Source organism: Rhinolophus hipposideros, assembly GCF_964194185.1.
Source record: "Rhinolophus hipposideros genome assembly, chromosome: 7".
NCBI classification, from domain to species: Eukaryota; Metazoa; Chordata; class Mammalia; order Chiroptera; family Rhinolophidae; genus Rhinolophus; species Rhinolophus hipposideros.
Genome location: NC_138053.1, coordinates 15,908,063 through 15,931,084, shown reverse-complemented (window position 1 = coordinate 15,931,084; position 23,022 = coordinate 15,908,063). Strand labels below are relative to the sequence as shown.

At 38.5% G+C, this 23,022-nt stretch overlaps 1 protein-coding gene across 4 annotated transcripts in view; it reads left to right on the top strand.

Annotated features, from left to right (window-relative positions):
• Positions 1–23,022, top strand: part of SNX24 (sorting nexin 24) — a 142,540-nt gene that overhangs the window by 58,617 nt on the left and 60,901 nt on the right. For all 4 annotated transcript variants that reach the window (XR_013993688.1, XM_081054350.1, XM_081054348.1 and 1 more), the window contains exon 2: positions 15,470–15,553. Coding sequence is in view for 3 of the 4 variants with exons in the window: in XM_081054350.1 (XP_080910476.1) it covers positions 15,470–15,553 (84 nt within the window). In the remaining variant the exon portion in view is untranslated. The remainder of the gene's footprint in view (positions 1–15,469; positions 15,554–23,022) is intronic.

Below are 23,022 nucleotides of genomic sequence, written 5' to 3'. Positions count from 1 at the left end.
GAGAGAGAGAGAAGTGTGAGACAACTAACTGAACAGAATCTAATCCTGAAGACAGTGATTTTTGAACAGTAAGGTAAGCATGTGTGGTTAGTTGTGAACTAGTTGACATTTGTTTGCTCTGCTTGGTGTGTAACGCGTGGCACAGAATATGTGTATATGGCACGGTCTCTACCTTAGAGCGAACTTGGAAAGAGGTATCTGTGCCAAAGCGATATAGTTGTTATACGTGAGTAACATACTAAGATGTTAGTAACATTGTAAAATGTTATACATGAGATACGTAGTAACATAGTAAGATGTTATACTTGAGATACGTAGTAACATAGTAAGATGTTATACGTGAGATATGTAGTAACATAGTAAGATGTTATACGTGAGATGCGTAGTAACATAGTAAGATGTTATATGTGAGATATGTAGTAACATAGTAAGATGTTAGAAAGCATTTGGTCAACCTCCTCCTGTTATAGATAAGGAACAGGCTCAGAGCTAAGAAGTTCTTTTCTTGTCTGTATGGCTACTAAGTGTCAAAGAGGGACTTGGAACACAGAATATCTCATTTACAGCTTAGTTTTTCTCATCATAGTCTGTCTTCACTCAAAATTTTAGAAAATGATACGAGATATACATCTTTAATGCTAAGAAAAATTGGGGTGGGGGGACATGAAATATGAAAAGAAGAAAAAAGTTATCCACGATTCCTCCAAAACATTTCAGTGTTTTGTTTTTCTTCTCCCAGCTTCTTTTGTATATATGGGGGCACACTATTTATCCACATATATTTATTTATACGTGAAACAGTGTATTCTTTCTGTAGCCTGTTCTTATTTTATAAAAATGCTGACAAGATTAATAATACCATTTTATGTTAATGAATCTTCTGAAACATGAATGTGCTGTCATTCATTACTTCTAAATAAGGATATTTATAATTTATTATAATTATACATATACTTTTTTATAATTATAAATATACTTTTTCACTCATGAAATTCATATTTTAGATGTGATTTGGTACCGCTGTGTTGAACAAATAATTCATGTCAGTAATGTACATATATTGAAAAATAAGCATCCTCATACATTTTTGTTCTGTTTCTATTATATATATATATATTTAGATTAATTTACTTTTGTGATATATCCCATGTTAAGCTACATAATAAAACTAGCTCTCCTACTCTCAACTATGTTTAAATTGGATATAATTTATCTCTGAGGGACAAGCAGCTCACCTGTGGCTCAATATTTTCCTGTGGCCTTATTAGACCGATATTCTGAATTTTAGTTTGAAAAAAGATAGACTTGGCAAAGCCATGGTGAGAAGTAGAGTGCTCGGACACTTAAAGAGCAAATGTTTGAAAAAGGACCGAATTAATTGTGGTTGGAGGTATTAGTCTCCTATCTTGTGAACCTTTTTTTTTTTTTCCTCCTCATGGAAGGACTTTATCAAAAAGTTTCCTTTGAATCTGTGTATTGTCCCTGTGAAAAAATGTCTGGGAGGAGGTTCACAGTTGCACTGGTTCTGTCCATGTGGAAACGCTATGGAGGGAAAAAAAAAAGTGTTTGTATCCAAGCGATGTAGGTGATTTCACTGTGAATGCTAATACATTAAACCTAGAGGTAAGGCTTGAAGAGGAGGTTTACCCGTCCTGCCCTGGGGAGCAGTGTAAGAGTTTTCAGATGTTGGCTGCTTTAGATTTAGCCCAGGCTCTTGGGAATGGCATGAATTAGAGTTTCACATTTTCAGTTTCTCTATAGAGACCATGTCATATTACTGAAGGAAAATGGCCCATACAAACAACAAAAAACTTGCAAAATGATTATATTTCTGCAAGTCAATACCTTTTTTCTGAATCCATTGTTCTTCTTTTAAAGGAGTCAGACAAATTAAGTGATTATGATATATCATGTAAGGAGGAGAATCTCTTTGTTTGGAATAAAAGAAATCAATATGAGAAGCTCTTGGAATTCCTCCCCCCCTCCCCCAAACAACTTCTTATATATGGGTTTAAAAATGCTGATTCTACGTGAAGAATGACAGTGATACATGCTGAGGCCTGGTCTTGTTAGACTCCAAACTTCTCTCTGAGAGCCTTTGGCGCTGGTGTATATTGTATAGATTTAGAAATGGTGTTTAAATACAGAAATTTAAAACTTCTGTTTTTAATTTTTCCTATATTTAATTTTTAATTAATGTTAATTTTTCATTAGATAAACTTCGTTTTTAAACAGTCATGTATCAGTGCATTTTTAAAAAGTAGGTTAACTTAAATTTAAGGTACACAGTAAATAAAAGCTATTACTAAATTATGATCTATGATACAACTTCAGAGTCTTCAATTGCCGTCTTCTCAATGCTGACCACTCCAACCATTCTACTTGAAATTGCAACTTTTCCCCCAGTTTTCCCAATTCCTTTTCCCTGGCTCTGTTCCCCCCTGCCCCCATACCAAGTTATCCCTTTCTAAAAAATGCTGTATAATTAACTTTTAAAAATATGTCTATTGTTATCTGTCTCTCCAGCTAGAATATACATTTCATGAAGGAAGAGCTCTTTGTTACTTTATTTCAACCAATAGACTTCAAATGCCTTGAACAGGGTTTAGCACACACATAGTAAGTGCTCAATAAATATTTGGATAAAGCATCATTAGTTTTTCACACTGTAACAGTGTTAAACCGAATCTGTATTGGGAGAGTGAAATACTTGATAAATATGGTTCTCTTAGGAAGGATTGAAATTCTGAATTTTGAAAGAAGGCTGAGAATTCTGTGATCTTTAAGAGCTTCCTTTCTTCTTCTTGGTGGACATGTTAGATGTGGATGGATGCCCCCTAACTCCTGTCTGCAGAGCAGAAAAAGCTTTTTGCCCTCAACTGCAGTAGGGTGCGTCTTCATGAGGAGGACCTTCAGTTGTAGACTGTACAGAATGGTCTGCATTCTTTTATGGGCACAAGAGTGTCCCTCTCCACCTGCTCTCTGCCCGTCTTTCAGAGCTGAGCAGCAGAGCTTTGAAGCAGGCAGGCGTATTGCCGCCTGCTAGTGACCTTTTGTGGTCCAATACAGACCATAAGTTCAGTCTTGGGAGAACACATTAGAATCTTGTATCTCATCTTCTTGATGCCCATAGAAAGAATCCTGACTCATCATGAATGAGACCAGCCACCCAAGCTTACTCATTTACTTCTTTTGGGTAAAAAAAATAATAATAATCTGCCTATCTATAAATATATATGTATGTGTGTGTACATGTCTATGTATATGTGTGCATATATAATATTTATGTATATATGTTATATATACATACACACACACGCTCACATAGGTAACTATATTGGGGGGAGAAAGGACGGAAGGGAGGGTATCTTAAAGTTTTTGATCTTTTGACTTGCATAGGTTTTTAGCAAAAATAAGCATAGCACATCATAGTACTTAATGGTGTGTTAGAGAAATAAAGATTATTAATAGCCTCAGATTCCATTTAGAATTGTGAGAAACCCAGTGATATTCAGGTAGATACTAAACTGTATTGCACACTAATCATATGCCTGGCTGGGTGCTAAGTGCTGTACATACCTTGTCTTATTTATTTACTCCATCACCAGCTCCGAGAAATATGTATTATCATATTGCATGAGAAAACTAAGGCTCAAAGTGGATAAGCAACGTCTGTAAGACAACATAGCTAGTAATTTGGGCTCTGACTCCAGACTGGCACTTTGTACCATTGGTACCTTCTCCAGAATTGTGTTATTAAGGCTGAGTTTCTTTTTAATGAAAGGACTGTATTACAAAGTTTTTCTTATAGGTTTCAGGCCCTCGTGAACAGTATTTTTTATTTTACCAACTGCAACAGATTTTCTACAAGAAACCATCTTATTCTGCACAATCTGCCTCTATCATGTTGAATTTACTGATTGTTCTTTCTAATAAAAATAACTCTTAGGCTTTTCACTGTAAGACTGATGAGCTGGACTGAGGAGGCATTGTGTTCTTTCCAGTGTGTTATCCTGCTGGTAATTACTTGCTCACTTTTTCTTCCATCTTTGCTTCTTCTTTTATTTCATGGATTCATCCTGCTTTGTTGCCAGGTGCTGTCTAAGGCAGTGGGGCTATAATGTGAACAAAATAGATGAGGTTTCTGTCCTATGGAGCTTATAATTTAGTGGAGATACAGGCAATAACCAACCAACCAACCAACACATGTGTGTGTGTGCACATGTGTTAATAGACAGACCACGGCAAATACAAACAAGAAAAATATTAAGCCAGGTCTGGAGATGGAGGGTGATGGGGGTTTGAGTTGCTGTTTTGAATGGAGTGGTTAGGTAATACCTGTATGAGAAGGTGACCTGGAACAGCAGTTGAGCATGGTGAGGAGAAGCTTTTTAGGTAGTAGAACAGCACAAACCTGGAGTTGGGAATGTGCTTCATATATTTGACAGTCAACAAGGAAGCTGGTGCGGATGGAACAGGGTGAGTGAGAGGTGTTAGGAAATGAAGGAGAGGTAGGACTCTGGAGCTGGGTAGTATACATAGGGCTTTGTAGGCGAGAGTGAGGGCATGAATTTTGTTCTAGGAGTGATGGAATTCCATTGGGAACATTTAATTAAGCAGGGGAGTTGCATGATCAGATGGAGGATTGTAAAGGGCCAGGCCACGTTGGCTGCTGTGAAACGTAGGTGGTTATAGGGCAAGAGTGGAGCAGGGAGATAAGCTGGGATCTTGTGAAATGAGATCTTGGGCCCTGATGAAGGAAAGCACTTCAGATAGGCAGATAATGCAACAGCTTAGCAAAGACACCAGCTCATGATGTGGAGGACACGGTCAACTTTTGGAAAAGTTCCAGCATTCTTGTGTGACATGACAGTATTAAACAGATCATATAAAGCCTGACCTCAGCATCAAGAACTTTGGGGAGAACCTGGGGGTGGGAGCTCGTTTGACCTCAAGGGCATCATGCCAACAGTAAGATGTGGCTTCCAAAAACGTTTAGGTAAATGCAGATCGCAGATGTGGAATGTTAACCTAATAGTAAGGGGAGTCAGGGTTCCACAGGGTCTCAGGTGCTGGCCAAGCCTCATCAGGAATACAGGGTTGTGAGTGGGCATCGATTTTATCTCAGTAAGGCTTGAGGCAGAGAAACCAGGCACTGCATGGTCAGCCAGTCTGGTGATAGAGAGAAGTAAGGACCTTCTCTCCTGTAGAGATGGTGGATATTGTCAGTAAGTTACTCTTACATGTATCATCTTTTACCCTCTCCTCCCACCAGCAAGTCTCCTCTCCCCACTGCTGAGAAAACAGTTGTCACAGTGACTAGATGTTAACAATGATATTACTAGGTAACATTTTTGTTTGGATTCTTGCTAAATGGCAGACAATTTGGTAAATTATTTACATGGAGCATTACATTTAATCTTTACAACAAACCTATTTGAGAGGTACCATTATGAGCTCCATGTTGTAGATGAGGAAACTGAGGTTTGTTTACAAAGTTTAAATAACTTGCCCCAAATCATGAAGTGTTAGTAGAGCCCAGAGGAGAGCAATAGAAGATACAGAATTCAAACCCAAGTAGTTTGATTCAAGAGCCAGAACTCTTAACCTCTGTGTTACATCGCAAATCTGGTGGGTGAAGTAATATTAGTATTGTAATTTATACATGTTATGGGCTAAACAGGGTTTTCTTCTGGGTTGAAATCTTATCTTTTGTACCGATGTTATGAGAAAATCCACTCTGAGTTTTAAATTACCTTCACTATGGATTTTGGGGACATAATCCATTAATTACTTAGGGAATGCTTACATTTCCTGAACTCCTGGATTCAACATTTTAGGGGGAACAATGATAAACTATAGTTTTTCCAGGAGTTGGTCAATAGAGCAAGACCTGAAGTCCAGATTATCTGAAAGACAGCCAGAGGAGCTAAAGAAGTTTAATTTGGAAGAGGAGGGCTTTTAAAATGCAGCAAAGGCTCCTCGTTGCCAAAATGGTAAAACCATAAGCTCTAATGTGATCTCAAGAACCCTAAATACGCTTCTCTTCCTAGGTGATCAGATCTAGTCTTCTGCCTTTAAGTTGCATTCACGCTCTGATGACACCCAAATTTGTATCTCTGGCAAAAACTTCTCCCTGAGCCCCAGACTTGTAAAGTCAGTCCTATCCAGCTTCTCCATTTGATGTCGAATCCATATCTCAAACTTAATGAGGCCGGTACTGAGTTCCTTTGTGCCCCCACAAACTGGTTGACACACAGTCTCCCCAGCTTATCAACCAGCACCACCATCCTCAGGTTGCTTAGGCCCCAAGCCTCCCCATTATGTTTGATTTCTTTTTTAAAAAAAAACAAAAACTCCGCATCCAATTAACAGTACATCTTGTTGTTTCTACTTTCACTCACTTCTCCCACCACCATTCAGACCTTATCTCTAACTCTTCTCTTTCCTGATCACTCTAGGTGCATAAACATGTCAAGCATTTAATCTTCGGTATGCCTGGACCCCTCACCCCGACCCCCAGACAGTCTTACTTCTTTCAAGTCTGTGGTAAAAGGAATAATGCACCTCCAAAAATGTTCACACCCGAATCCTCAGAACCTGTGAATACGTTACCTGACATGCAGAAGGGACTTCATAGAGGTGATTATCGTTAAGGACCTTGAGATCACACAGACTATTTTGGATTGTCTGGGTGGCCCAATAGAATCCCGAGTCCTTAAAAATGGAGGAGGAAGCAGGAAAATAGGTCAGAGAAAGGTGACCTAAAAAGGACTTGATTTGCTCGTGGTGGCTTTGAAGATGGAGAAAGGGAACCACAAGCCAGGGAATGCAGATGGCCTCCGGGAGCTGGAACCTGCACTCAGCTGACAGCCAGCAAGTAAACAGGGGCCACAGTCCTACACCCAAAAGGAAATGGGGAACTTCTCTCCCAGTGACCCACCAAGGGATCCCAGCTCTGCCAGTGCACTGATTTTAACTCAGTAAGACTTGAGGCAGAGAAACCAGCCGAGCAAACTGGACTTCAGATCTAGAGAACTATGAAATAATAATTGGGTGTTGTGCTTGTTACAGAGGAATAGAAAACTAACAGAAGGTCTCTGCTCACATAGGAGTTTATCAGTAAGACCTTCCCCAACCACCCCATGTAATAGCCAACCATGCTATCATCCAGACCCTCTCTGTCCTCATTATCCTGATTTATTTTTCTCTGTAGCGCTTATCGCCAGCTAATATGCATTTATTTGTGTGATTGATTGTCTTTGTCTCTTTCCATTAAAATGTTAGCAAACGTGGTGAGGAATCTTTGTGGTGTTCACGGTTGCCTCTCCAGTGACTAGAACTGAGCCTGGCTGTGTTCTGGGTAATTAATCTTGGTTGAGCCTTTTGCTTTCTCTCCAGCCTCTTACACAGATGCTCCCCACACAGGCTGGCTATGCTGCACTCAGCTGCCTCCAGCCTCTCACCTTCTGCTTCAGGCCCTTTGCATACATCCTGCCCATGCTGCTTGCCCTTCCTCTTTGCTCACTTTCACTGTACATCTATTCTGAAACGTCGGCTCTTGGGCTCTTGAAGGAAAGCTTCCCTGATCCCTGAGTGCAAATCTTATTCTCTCTTAGGCACTCAGATAGCTTCTTATCCTTTCCCTTTATAGTATTTATCCTGCCGTATAATTAAGATACTGTTTTCACTACTTTCTCAATCACTCTCACTAGTGTGTAAGCACCATAGAGGCGAGAATTCTGGGTTCTCGGAGTTCGCTCACCATTGTTTCTGTAGTTAGAAAATTATAGGACATAAGATTGTGGACTCAGAAGCCAGGTTGCCTGGGTTAATAAATCAGCTCCTAGACCCGTGCCTTTGTTGTGTAACTATCCATGGCGTGGTTTCCTCACATATGAAGTGGGCATAATAACAGTATCTATAGCATAGGGTCCTGTGTGGATTAAATCAGTTAATAAATGAAAGTGCTTTGAATACTGCCTAGTACATACTAAGCAGTCAAAAAATGCTGCTACTGCTGTTATTAATACCAAATGCTCAGTAAATATCTGTGGAAATCCATAAATGAATTTCGTTAGAACTTGATAGTTGTATTAAAAAAACGAATACTCGTTTGTTACGTTTACTCTAGTTTAACTTTAGAAGGCAGGACTTTGATTAATGTTTCCCCTCTAATTATAAAAATGATATATGCTCTGGTGAAAAATATAGATTATAGAGAAAATTATAATAATTTCTACCATTCAGGCATCATTGTGACCTATTTCCTTTGTTATCTTTCTATGCATGTGCATATTTTAGCCAGTAGCACCGTATGGATAAAGTATTTTATCCTGCTTTTTCAGTTAGTATTGTATTGCAAATGCTTTCTCAAAACATCATTGCAGATTCTTCTTGATGATTATTTTTCCCTCAAAAAAATTATTCAAAACCTCCAGTTTATTTGGTGCATAAAATGTATCGATATGAAATAGTCAATAGTGATGCATTTGCTGAAAATTAGAGAGTGTGACTGCACTTTAATATGATTGTGCCATTTAAATGCTTAGAGGGGAGGTACGGAGTGATGCCTGAAGTTCCAGAAGGCTTTGGAATGGAGGTGGAATTTCATTTGAGGGCTGCAAGGAGGATAGGAGAAGAATCCTGGGCCTAGAGAGGCTCACCTGTGAGCAGAAGCCTTGGGGTCGGGGAGCATGCTCTGTGAAGTCGTGCCTAGCGTGGGAAGATTTAGGAAGGACTTGGCTGTGATTGGCTCCTCCAGGGGAGCTGTGGAAAACAAGATTGTGTTGAGGGGTTGGGCAGATACTGGACAATTTGGGGGCAGATGGAAGATTCACTCCTTTCTGCTGTAGCCATCTATAGCTAAGTAGTTTGAGCAAAGAATGATGGACTTTTTTGTTCCTCCACATGACAAGCTATTTCAACCACAAATCCCTTCCTTAAGCAGCTTGTGAGGAAGACTGTCCTCAAATACCCATGACAACCACTGTGCTTCCTGCTGGAGACTTGGTCTAGTATTAATAATTAATAATGATTCATTCCGCTTCACAGCATCATACAAAGCACCAAGACATTTATTTTCTAACAAACTGGTACAGTAGACATTGTTTTATCATTCTTATTTTATTAATGAAGATGCTATGGCTCAATATGTAGATTTGCCCAAAATTAGTAGTGCAGATAAAATTCATTTATCTGTTTTCGTTCTTACAAAGCAGATCATAAAAGAGAATAATAAAGTTCATAGAGTGCCTACCTTCCAGAATACTCAGTTGTTTAACACAATATGTGATTTTTTGCTACAACTCAGGTAATCCAAGGAGCAGTGTGTACATTTCATGGAAAAGTCTAAGTCAAACTTCTGTGATGTTAAAACTGACAACAAAAAAAATGTTAGCCAATCAACATGTATGACCCGATGTATTTGAGCGCATTTTTCCCTTCACCCTGAATTGATTGATTGGTTTTGTGTCATATAGATACAGTTTAAGAGGAAAAGAAAAATGGAGACTTTTCATAATCAAATAATCAGTCGAGGAGCTGCAGCTAAAATTAATCAGTACTGGGGTTTAGACTGAAAACCTAAAATCCAATAAATCTCAATAAACACAAGAAAAATCCTTCGTTTGTAACCAGAGAGATTTAAAACTAAAACATTTAGCAGGGATTATTTCATTATTAGGATGTTTGAAGGTAATACATATATATGGGAAAAATTCTAACACTACCTAAATATATAACAGGAAAAACATGTGTCTAGTACCTTCCAGAACCAGAAGTTAGTTGATAAATTTCTAATATAAGTACCATAATTCTAAATGGAATGTTTGTATTCTCTATTTATTGATATCTGAGTCTTAGAAAATCTCTCTTGTCCCTCCACTTTGAAATAGGAATTTAGTTTACAGCACTGCTATATTTCCCTCCTGTCCACACTCCATTTTCACTATGTATATGATTTTAATTTTATCTAAAAAATTGACAGTATAACCTTTTCTATTTGTTACTCCATAACTTTAACCCCTTTCTTCATCCACCAATTTTCATCAGTGTCCTTTGACTACTAGTTATGTAAGATGAAAAAATTTGCACCCCGTGTACTTCCTTTTACCTAGTTCCTCTCACATTCATCTATTTTCTGCTAGTTATGCCATGATTTTTACAAGGCTTAAAATATTTACAGTCTGTTCTATAAAAATAATTGTCTTCTATGCTGTATAGATTGATTCTAAAAACTGAGCACAATAATTAATGTTCCCAGTATTGTATAATAATTATATATGTGTGTGTAATGTCTATTTATATTTTTATTGTATATTTATATTTATATAATGTCTATTTATATTTTCATTGTATAATCCAGTGTTTGGCACAGTACAGACTTAGTAATTTATTAAAAAGCACCCTTTTGCTCTAGAGAGTTGTATGTTGTTTGTATATAGGTCAACGTTTTGGTTTTGATTGAGAAGAACACAGGTTCCCAATAGTTGGAGTGTCAAGACTTCATGCCATGCCCGCACATACACCCCCTGCCAGTGTCCTGTGTTCCTGCAAAGCCCCCTCCAGAGGACAGAGCCTTGGGAGGATACTGGAGGGAAAGGATTGTTATCACTGTAGAATGTTTCCTACTTCCAAGTGTCCAGATTTCTCCCACTTCCAAGTGTCCATTTCTCCAGTGAATAGGGGAGTGTGTCCACCCCGAGTCAGTCTGTGTGGGGGTTAAGAAGGCAGATTCAGGAACCAAATCGTTCGATGGAAAATGCAGCTGTTCCTTTGGGCAAGTGACTTAATCTGTGCCTCAGTTTCCTTACATGTACCCGGCTCATGGGGTTATTGCGAGAATAAAATGAATTATCATGAGTAAAGAGCTTAGAGTACTGACTGTACTGAATGAGTACAAGTCTTTGTTGTTATTGCTATTGTTGTCATTTGACGGGGAAGAATTACCTACATACTTTAAAAGTAATGATTAAAGAGTTAACTGGCTTTTAATTGTACATTTTATTTTAAACATGATACTTTACATACTTTCCACTAAGTTAAAACATAACTGAAGTCTATATGCATTGAATCACTCTTACAAGCTTGGTTACTTACAGAAATATTTGAGAAATTTGTCATCAAACTTTTCTTCCTTTTCTATGTAGTATTACTTTATGTCTTTCTGCTTTTCAGATTTTCTTTTTGGCATTAGGCTATTTCATTATGCTGTGCCTTGGATTTTTGTGTTTTTCTTTCCATGATTTTTTATGCTTGGCTTTATTGATCTTGGATCTGTGGGTTTACAGTATCCACCAAGTTGGGAAAAATTTTGGTTATGATTTCTTCAAATATATTTGTCTTTCTCGCCAGTCTTTGTCCCCATCTCTCCTCTACTCTGGGGACTCCAATTACATATATATGTTGCAATTTAAAGTTGTGTCATCGTTCATTAATATTCTATTTATTTTGTAGTTCTTTTTTTCTCCTCTATTTCATTTTGGACAGTTCTATTTCTAGGTTTTCAAGTTCACTAATCTTTTATTCTGCAATGTCTAATCAGGTATTGATTTCATCCAGTGTATTTTGTTAAATCACAGACATCAATTTCGTAAGTAGGACCCAGACCTGTTGTCTCAGTCTTTTTTATATCTTCCCTGCATCCACTTAACAAGATCAACCCTTCCTCTGCATTCTTGAACGTAAGAAAGTCTCTTCTAGTAATGATTTAATGCTCTTGTTTACTAATTTTATCATCTGTATCATTTCAGGACCAGTTTTGATTGATTAGTTTTTCTTCTCATTATGAGTTGTATTTTCCTGCTTTTTGATTGGATGCTAGGCTCTGAATTTTATCGTTTGGATGCAGGATATTTTTGTATTCATGAAAATATGCTTGAGCTTTGTTCTGGCATTTGGTTAAATTACTCAGAAACAGTTTTCTCTTTTTGGATCTTGTGAATCAGCTTTGTTACACTGGACTTTACACTGAAAGAGCTTTTAGTGTGTAGTTACTTTGCCCACGACTAAGGCAAGTCTCTTCTTAAAACTCTAAGTAAGAGTTATGCCTCACGAAGTTTTCTGCTCTGGCTTTTGGGAGCAGGTGCTATGCACAGTTGTCTGTATTCTCTGAGCACTGTTCTTTCTAATCTCTTCCCATCTTTGGACAGTTTCCCCAATCCTGTGTACTGATGAGGATTCATCTGAATGCTGGAGAGAAAACATGTCGGCTTCCTCTTACTTCAGCCTCCAGCTCCCCAATGCAGGGGACTTGGGGCTCTGCCTGGGGTCATCTCAGGGCTTCCCTTGTTTGTTTCCCATCTTTCACTGTCTTCATTTTCTCATGTCCAATGCCTTGAGAGCCATTTTGCCCACATATTTTACCAGGTTTTTTAATTGCTTCACGTGGAGGTTAAATCTGCTCCCTGTTACTCTAGCTTGGCCAGAAGTGCAAATTACCTGGCCCTAGGCTTAACTTAAAAACGTTTTTTAAAATAGGAATGAAAATAAGACCACCCACTCCCAGTACAAAATTCGAGAGGCAGCCACATTCATTTTTTCCCCAGTGTTCCCTTCAGATTTTATACCTCTCAGCGCCTCTCTGCTTGGAATGCCTTCTCTGACCATCCTGTCCACAACATTCCCTGTCTCCAGTTCTGTCTCATTACCCTGCTGTATTGTACTTCTCAGCTCTTCTCATTTCCTGATGTCACCATATTTGTCCATATACCGTGTTTCCCCGAAAATAAGACCTAGCCGTACCATCAGCTCTAACGCGTCTTTTGGAGCAAAAATTAATGTAAGACCTGGTCTTATTTTACTATAATATAAGACCCAGTCTAATATAATATATAATATAATATAATGTAATATAATGTAATGTAAATATAATATAATATATAATATATAATATAATATTAATATAGTATAATATACCAGGTATAATATAATATAATATAATACAATACCAGGTCTTATATAAATTTTTGTTCCAAAAGACACATTAGAGCTGATTATTCAACTAGGTCTTATTTTCAGGGAAACACAGTATTTATAGTTGGCCTTCCTCTCTAGATAGGATGTACGCTCCATAAAGGTTGCACTCCTGCCTGTTTTGTTCACCGCTGAACACCCAGAGCCTAGAACAACTCCTGGGCACACTGGAAGCCCTCAGGAAATATCTGTTAAAAAAATAAATCAATGCGTGCCAGATACTGTGCTTTGAGCTTTGCAAGCATCACCCCATGCTGCCCCCACCTTAGATAGATAACTGCTAAGAGTTTTCCAGGAAAGCAAAGCAGGAAAGGGTCTTTCAGGTCACAGGGACAACATGTATCAGAAACTCTTTTAAAAATCAGTCTGGTGTGGAATTCAGGAAAATAGGATTTATTAAATTGACTCCATTTCTTGCTTCACATTGTCATGGAAATTCTTATTAACCAGCTTTCTTTCCAAGATGTTGTCCCAGAATTTAAAAGAAAAAAATGTTAACAATATTAGGTATATTGTGCATTTTTAAAATGGCAACATAATAAAAATATTAGAAATAACATGTATCACACACTTTGTGCGTGTGCGTGTGTGTGTGTGTGTGTGTGTGTCCCCTCCCCTACCCCCAAGTCCCCGTGAATTTAGTAATTGTGAAAAGTACCTGGAACTTGGTAATGGAACCATCTGGTCGATAGAAGGGTTGACATTCCATGAGGCTTCCGCTCTGTCATGTGTCTTATCCTGGCCTTCAAAAGGGGGTACCTTGAGGGGTGACCTAGTAGGTCGAACCTTACCAAGTCTTCAACTTTCTTCTATGGATTCTGCAGCAAACATGCCAATTAAAGTGGTGGTTTTTGTGATGAAAGCCCAAGTATCTGGACTCAGAACATAACTTCATTTATTTTACACCGCTCAGCAGATGGCAGTTTCTTTCATCGCTCCCACATTGTCCTGATTTAAATCTGGGAGCTGACACTAAAAAGGAGGCCCTGCATCCTCTTAATAACCAAGCCCCCAAGTTGGAGCTGTGCTTCTTTGGTTTGTATTTCTCAGGGTGTTTTCCTTATTCTATTCCTGGCAGGGTCTCTGAAGAAGAAGAAATTTCATTAGTGAATTAGTAAACAGAATTATTTTCTAAAAAATAATGTGGGTGTATTTGAGAATTTGAAGCACACGCATATGTTTCTGGAAGAAACTATTTTCACAAATTCACCAAAGAAAAGTATTTTTAGGGAGATTGCTTGAAAAACCAAATGTTAGAATAAAATGTTGGTTAAATTGGTAAAAAATTTACCTCTTATTTAATAAAAGCAGGTCTCTTAAACTGAGTCATGCAGCAGAAGATTTTGTTTCTGCTTCAAAGATGCACAAAGATACAAACTCATTTTATGTTTGATGATGTAATTTCTGGCTTTCCAAAAGAGTCATATTTACATATAAGGCAGAAATATAGAGCCGTAGGGCTCTATTTTTATAATGACAGTGTATGACCTTGTCTTTCATATGCTAACTTTTAAATTCTTTTTAGAGATAAAGTAAGCACGCTTTTAACTCTCTTCATGTCATGTGACCTCGACTTTAGTTTTGGGTTGTGTTTTTTTTCCAAAAGGACAATTGAAACAGGAAATTAGCCTTACTAAGTAATTGGATAGTATTCCTTCATCTAGATGTTGACAAACTCTCACTCAACGAAAGAGGAGTCAGACAAACTTGAAAATAACAGCACCTTCTCTTCAGTTCCTGTCAGCATTCCTCCCCCACCACACCTTAACGCTGTGTTTTCATGAGTGGTTCACAATATTTCTCATCCCTTGTTCCCCGTCTTGACCCACTGACCTAAGAATCAAGAAAATGTCATGTTAGTGCCTACTAATTAGTGCACCCAGAGAGCCTTTTCATCTGGCCTTTCAGCCCTCTGGAGGTAGACGCACAAGCTGTCACTCGTATCATGCAGGGAAAATGAACCTTTACCACATTTTCCCTGTTTTGCAAACAGCAGAATAAGCACAGCTGAGACAGGGGATGAATATGCAGGTTAGGATGAAATTAACCTAAAATGCACTACTGTTTGCATGATCGTCTTAGAGATGACACAGCACCACCGCCCCCATTGAAACCACCGTAATGGCATGTCACGGGCCTGCTGTGATTTGTACCAGACCATTGTGGTAGCATCACACTTTTATCTCAGTACCGTCATCTGGTGAAATAATATTAATGGAGGATCGTCTTCCGATTCAAAAGTTAAGGAGCATTTTAAGGCAGTTATGTTTCTCTTGTTTTTCGTCACGTTTGCGGGGATACTGCAGTTTGTTAGTATTTGCTAGAGCGCTCATTAATCAGTGCTGTTGGGCCACGGGTCTCCAGAGCCTTCTAGGTTTTGGGGGATCAGCCACTGTGATTAACGGGATGAAATATATCATGGTCACAAACTTACCACATCAGACAATTGAGTGTTTCGAACTGGTGGAATTAATCTTTTTAATTTTTTCCTTAGGTGTTTAAGATAGAAGTGCTAATGAATGGAAGAAAACATTTTGTGGAGAAAAGGTACAGCGAATTTCATGCCTTGCACAAAAAGGTAACTTTTTTCTTCCCCCTTTTCTCTGTATGGCAGATGGTGTAATGTTAAGACTGCTTTCTGGGGTTCCTAAAAGCATTGACAGTTCTTGGAACAGTCTGACTTCTTTTACCATGAAGTAAATTTCTTTTTAAAATAAATTATTTAGGTGAGCTGTCTAGGTGGGTTTTCTGTTAAGATCTTCCACATAAATAGATATGAAATGACAAGCTATATGCAGGGTGCTGTGCTGAGTATTGTAGGTTCAGAAAGAATAAGACCCAGATCCTATTGTGTCTATAGAATATACTTACTGGACTTGACAGAAAGCAAAAGAAAAAAGCAAATGATTACGTAACAGGAATAAATTTATTAAAATCAACTTGTACTTACACATACCTGGAAAAGATAATACACGTGTCACACATAGTCAAGGACTGTTTGGGGAATATGTAAAAGGGGGCTCACAGCCTTCTTTTGAATTGCAAAGGCCACGTTCTAGGACTGGTGTTTCATTAAAAGTCTCAGATAAAAGAAACGAGAATGCAACAGGAATAGCTGAGTTTTTGGAAAAATGGTCAATAAAGAGTGGAAGAGTGAATACTTCCTTATTTTCTACCAAAATTTAATGTCTTATAGGTTATAAATCATCATTGAGGTGCTCAAATTACCTTAATAACTAGAATGCCACATGAAATTGCCCAGAAAATCACCATGTATGAGTTATTGCAATTTTACTATTTTCTTTCAGATACGTGTGTGTGTATTCACATGTGTGTATATATATTTTATATGTGTGAATATATATATACACGCACACATATAAAATGTATGGCATAATTTCCTCACTTTGTGACTTAGGTAAGAAATTAAATGGGATGATACTAAGTAAGTATTTTCAGAAAGAGTCTATTTTAATTTCATTAAACACCTCTTAAATTCTCTGGGAAACATCAGTGCATAAATGATATGATAGTGTGCTTATTCTGTATTAAAAGTCCTTTAGTATCTTTTAAAATTAAATTTTCCCACTTTTTTTTTAGTCAGGAGAATAGTGTCTGAAGTAGAAACTTTAGTAGGATATTATTGAGAAATTAGTGATACTGTTTCCCTCTGTTTTCTTTTAAAGAGAACTCTAAGTTAATTATCTGTACACTTTTCTGTTAGGATGGCAAGGGATAATTTACATTTAAATTTCCAGTTAAAATTTTGTTATATCCAGGTTTACTTCCAAAGGAAACAACACAGGTGAGCACAGATTAAGGCGCTGTATTGCCAGCTGATTTTACCAACCCAGAGGCCTCCAAAGAGAAGCAAACCTGGGGAGTCTGGGTCTCACGTCCTTCTCAAGGAATTCAGTTTTGTTTACTGTTTTTCAAGGAAACAGATTCTAGAGAGATATCCACTGGATACCTCATGAAATAATTCCTTACAGGGAGATTAAAACTAGAACTCCACCCCCTCCCCAGCCTTTGATGACTGGTCAGGACTAGGCAGCCTGTCACATGCAAGCCTCCTTCCTAACTTCCTAGGTCAGCACCCAGCTCCCCATGACCCTGACCCAGCCCAGCTGTCCTCGCCAGATACTCGGGGACCAACTCCACAGGAGACACAGCTGGGTGGCTGCCAATTAGGCCTGCCCTGAGCAGAGGCCGCCCAAGCTTCTTAGAGTGGAGGGTCGTTCACCCTGTCCTCTTCTCTAATGCAATTTATTTTCTTCTGCGTCAGAGGACTCTTTCCCCAGTGATTATGTAGCCAGTTCTTAGATAGCCACAGTCAGAAAAAATTCCTAAAGTTTCTAGGACTTCTCTCAATTTCTGCAAATCTGTTAATAATTTTAGCTATTTTAAAATTATATCACCAGGCCTACTAGAGTTAAAAGAATAGAAATTCTCAGATCTCTCCATTTTGCATGTTTTACAGGGACATATATAAAGAGAAAAAATTAGCTTTGTGGGGCAAAGTTTTAGTTGGGAGACACTAATTTTATGTATTAAAGAGCAGAAAGCAGTTGCTATAAATCTCCTTTACTTGCCTCATTGTAATTTTATGAGGTATAGCAAAAGACAATTAAATACCAAAAAAAAAAAATTAAATCCAAATAATGGTAGGGTATAAAAACAAACATAAATCTGTAATCTTGACTGTGAAATTGTGTGTTAAGAAGGATTGAAATGAGCAAAAAAAATTAATCAGAATACACAAGCTTTACTGATTTATTGCTGCCACATGGCACAACTATACCTTTTATTAGAATTTTAGTACCCCAGTTTCCATATTCAAATTTTGTGATGTAGTTTGTTACGTTTTTAAGGTAAATATTTTCCCTTTAAATGCAACTAAATCTAGTCTCATTAATTTTTTTTTAAATACTCAGCTATTTCTTTAGTGGATGAAATTTGCTGTGTTACCAGTGTCCTGATGTTCTTACCCTTTACCTTCTATTTCCAACTTGTTAAGTGTTTAGCCAATGTCCCAAGTTAATTCTAAAATAACATATAAGTTACTGTGTTTCCTCAGAAATAAGAGCTAACTGGAAAATAAGCCCTAGCTTGATTTAAACCCTAATCATAACATAAGCCCTAATGTATCTTTTGGAGTAAAACTTAATAGAAGACCCAGTCTTATTTTCAGGGAAAAACGGTATGAACAAGTGTACCTTCAGAATAATAGATACACAGAGCTCTTCTCCGTGTACACAAACACACAAAAATGTCTCCCAACTTACTGTCAGGCTAATTTTGAGGCAGATCCAAAACCATCACCCATTTGACAGTTCATCTGGTTGTCTGAAAAAAGTTCTTAAGAATTATTATTTCTCCCAAGCTTTTTATAGGTGGCGATATAAAAATATGAAAACAATATCCTAACTATTTACACTTAGGATTTCTTTCTATTCTTTTGAAAAATTCAGTTTTTTAAAAAATATGCATTATTTTCCTCCCCTCCAGTAACTTTTAGATTATAAAATTAAATCTTGTAGAAAGTTTGGGGGCAGGGGAAATAACCCATTGTTACCCACACATAGTTTTACTATCCTAACGCAATTCCTATGTTCCTTCTTTTCTTGAGTTTTTTTAGTAAGATGTATGCTGCTGTGCTGACCGTGTTCCCACATGGTGATAGCTGTGGTGTAGAAGTTAAGTGTGAGAGCTCTGGAAGCAGAATATTCCCCAGCCTGCCTTTACGCCCTTGGAGCAAGTCACGCCATCTTTCTGTGCCTTGGGTTCTCCGTTTTTAATATGGGAATAATTAGAGTACTAACTTTACGGGATTGTTTTACAGACTAGAGTAAATCATGCACATCACAGGGTAAACTTCCAATAATTGATAGCCTTCATTACATATAATTTTTTCCCCATATTCAAGAGTGTTCCCTCAAGCTCGATTACTGAAAGAGGCATTCTCTGTCAAAACATATGGGTATTTTTACAGCTCCTGATGTATGTTGTCAAATTACTTTTTTTTCCAGCATGGTTCTAGTAGATGTATAATGCAGCCAACAAGTACAGACGTATCACAGCATCTCATCAGCTTTGAATATTACCCCCCAAAATGATGTTTATTTTGCAAGCAATGTGTGTTGCTGTGCTGCTGTTTTAATTGGTATTTCGTAAGTTCGTTTATGATTGTAGCCCCTCATTTTAGAATTCTGTTCATGTGCTTTCCCATTTGTCTGCTGGGGTCTCTGTTGTTTTTGCTTCTTAGTTTTGTGTGGCTATTAATAAAATAGTAGGCATTTGCTTAAAGTATTTTTCACCAAGGACCTTTTTATTTTGGCTTTGATATTTATTTTAATTTACAATCGTTTTAAATTTTTATGTTGTCTAATATGTCAGTTTTCACCCCTTCATATTTTACATAAGATTAGTTGTTTCCTCCAGGGCTGTGATGAGTGTTTGATTCTATTTCTTTTTAGTTTTTCTTGATTAGCATTTTTCAGTGTGAAGTTTGGATAACCTGAATCAGAACAGGATTTACTGAAATATAGACTTTTGGATACCATGCAGACATGCCGAATCAGAATCTTTGTGATGGAGCCCAGTAATCTATCTGCATGTTAAACTAGTATCCCAGATAATCTTCATGCCTACTGATGTTTAAGAATTCCTATAGACTGGTTATATTTTCAAAGGCATCTCTTAGACACAACCTCCCCCTCCCCCCAGCCCCCTACTCCCATTACACGTGCTGAAGCCACAAAGCTTGAAACCTTGGAGGTCTTTCCTACTTTCTCCAGACTGTCACCAAGCCCTGTTGATTCATTCTTCTAAATTTCTATTATATGCAACATTTCATTTTTCATTTTCTCCTCCTACCATTCCAATCCAGTCTTATCATTTTATGTATTTCATTAACTGTTTCTGATGTCATTTCTGATGTTCCCTTTTTTATCCTCTGTCACAGGTCAGTTTTCCTAAAGCACTATTTGTATCTTTATTCTTTCACTCAGATACACTGAAGTGGATATGTATTGTCTACCAAGTCAAGACCAATAACCTTATACCCTGTATTAGTTTTCTCCCATTGCTGTAACAAACAGCTACACACTTTGCTTTAAAACACACACCCATTTATTATTCTAAATGTGTCAGCAGGGCTATGTTCCTTCAGCATGGGGTGGGACTCGGGGGTGGAGTGGGGGGGGTGGGGTGGTGGTGGAATCAGTTTCCTTGCCTTCTCCAGCTTCTGGAGCCTTGCCTTCTCCAGCTTCCTTGGCTCATGGCCCCTTCTTCCATCTTCAAAGCCAGCAATCACATCACTTCAATTTCTACTTCCATCATCACATCTGCTCTTGGACTCTTCTGCCTCCCCCCGAGATTACACTGGGCCTACCCAGATCATCCAGCATAGTTTTCCCATCTCAAGATGCTTGACTTAATGATACTTGCAAAGCCCCTGTTGTCATGGAAGGTAGGTAATACATTCACAGGTTCCAAGATTGGGACGCATACATCTTGGGGGCGACTCCTATTCTGTCTACCACAAACCCGGTCTTATTTCTCACTACTACTCCTAAGAAAACGTCAGTGGCAGCCAAGCCCTCCCCCCTTTCACCCCAATGTGTGAAAATCGCTACTTCTCTGTCTTTGCCGTGCCTGACGTCCTTCCTCTGTGTTCACATCTATTCAAACCAAACTGAAACATTTCAAACTTCTCCCCTTTCCATGTGAGTTTCTTTTATTCTCTAATCTCTTTGTTCTTTGAACTTCTGTTCCATTTAGAGTAGAGATTTCTACTTAAAAGCATCTGAGAGATAGACAACTAACTAGAATACATTTTTTTTTTAAAGTAGGGCCCGTGTCTTATCTTTTGTATCTTCCTCACTGTCTATTAATTTGGGGCACGTGTTAGGCATTAAATAAGTATTTGGCAATTGGGCTATTTGGAGAACGTTACGCATGCTTATGAATTACTGGAGGAATGTTTCGTTCACAAAGACAGTTTTAACTGTGGGAGTTTAGTTCATTCAATGTAAGTTTAACCCCAGCTTGCACTTGCACTTCTTTGGACCTCTGCTAGTGCTAGATAGGCAAACACCACCACACTGAAACCAGAACAAACTCCCCACCCTAGTCTTCATCCACTCTTTGCCTATTGTCCTTAAAAAGAAAAAAGCTATCCCTACCACGGGGTAAATATTAACCTCGTAAATGCTTTCCCGTACCCAGCGCCACCTGCTCACACCCCTCTACAGCAAGTCATGTATCACTTTAAATGGTGGTCCTCAAACATTCACCTCCCTAGGCCCAGAGCCATGGGTGTTGAGAGAGAGGAGCCTCCCCTGCATTGCAAACACTGCTGAGCATATTTTGCATGCCTTTCCAGCTGTTTCCTGTCATTCCCAGCCCACCCTTTTATTCACAGAGGTTTCCGGGAAACACGGTTGCTGGTTCATTCCTAAATTAACTGTCCTGATTCTTCTTGTTGCCTGTCTTTGGCTTGAATAAAATATTGCATTCTCATATTTAATTTAATGAAGTACATATTTCCAAAGAACCAAAAAACTGCCACGTGGAGTTAAACCAGGAACAGAGCACCATGTGTAGTGTCTCTAACAGGAACCCCAAGGAGGCAGGGGTGATAGGAAGTAAAAGATTGAATTTACCCCAAATGTCCCCTACTTCTTTATTTTTCTCTTTTTATCTTTTTATTCACGTGCTTGGGCAAAGTATTTGTATTCCTTTCTGTGGAAAAATGGTTCTATAGGCAATGCGTACGCAGAGGTCTGTGTGGAGTAAGCTGTGTGGAAACTCTTCTATCAGTATAAAAAGGGGAAGGAGCGGTCACGCCAGGCAAAGGGGACTGTGTTTGTGGTATCGTGGAATCTGGTCGCTATCTGCGTGGGTCAGAAAGGCCGTTTGGCTGGACGCAGCATGGCCAGAACAGTTAATCATCGCACGGAGTGGCAGAGGGGTATTTATCTTGTGAGCAGCTGAGCCCTTCTGGAAACATATCGTCTCGGGTTTGTCTCTCCTCATCTAAAGCAATTCATTACTCACCTACCAATGCTGTCACAGGTCCCAGCAGCTACGATGATTGGCTTCCTCAGTACTCCTGACAGAAATACAAAGAAAAAATGTTTTCAGTACTATATCTTCAAGATTAAAACAAAAAAAGGAGAGAAAGACAGATAATGGAGTTGATTTTCTCTTCTACCGTATAAGAAATGTTGTGATTCATTAGTTTTAAAGGAGGTTGCTTTATGTTTAAATTGAAATTCACTAAGCTTATTACCCTCGAATAATTTAGCATTTTTGACCTTGTTCTTGTTTGAGAAATACCTCAAATAGTATAAAGATGAGGTGTACGTTTCCTTACAATCATAAATTCATTTTCTCTCTCGCCCTCTCCCTTCCTTCCTCCCTCTCCTCAATACTGAATCAATGTCATCAATAGATGTTATATTTGCCATTTAACAAAGTAAAACTCACCTTTGAACGCAAGCTTCCCTCCCGTGGTCACTCCCTTGCTCTCCTTCACTCTTAGTATAATTCCTTGAAAAAGGAGCCTCCACTTTCCAGCTCCCTACTCTCTTTGCACACAGTCTGATTATTTCCCTTCTAGAAACACTTTCCTGACTCGCTGTACTGATTCACCCCCTCCTCACTTGCCCTGCTTCTCTCCCCTGCCCCTCAGAGTTTGATGTCTCAGATCATGGCTTTTATATTGGTTTTCTATTGCAGCATAACAAATTAGCACAAATTTAGCCATTTAGAACAATACCAATGTACTCTCAGACTTTCCATGGGTCAGGAGTCTGGGTACAAGTTTACTGGGTTCTCTGCCTGGGGTCTCACCAGGCTGACATGAAGATATTGCCAAGGCTGTGAATTCATCTGAAGCTTGGGGTCCTCTTCATATTGTCATGTCCTCATATAAGCAGAATTTAGTTCCTGGTAGTCGTTGAACCAAGGTCCCTGTTTTCTTGCTGTCCGCCAGGGGTAGCTTTCAGCTTCTTGAGGCACCCTCTAGTCCTAGCCACGCGA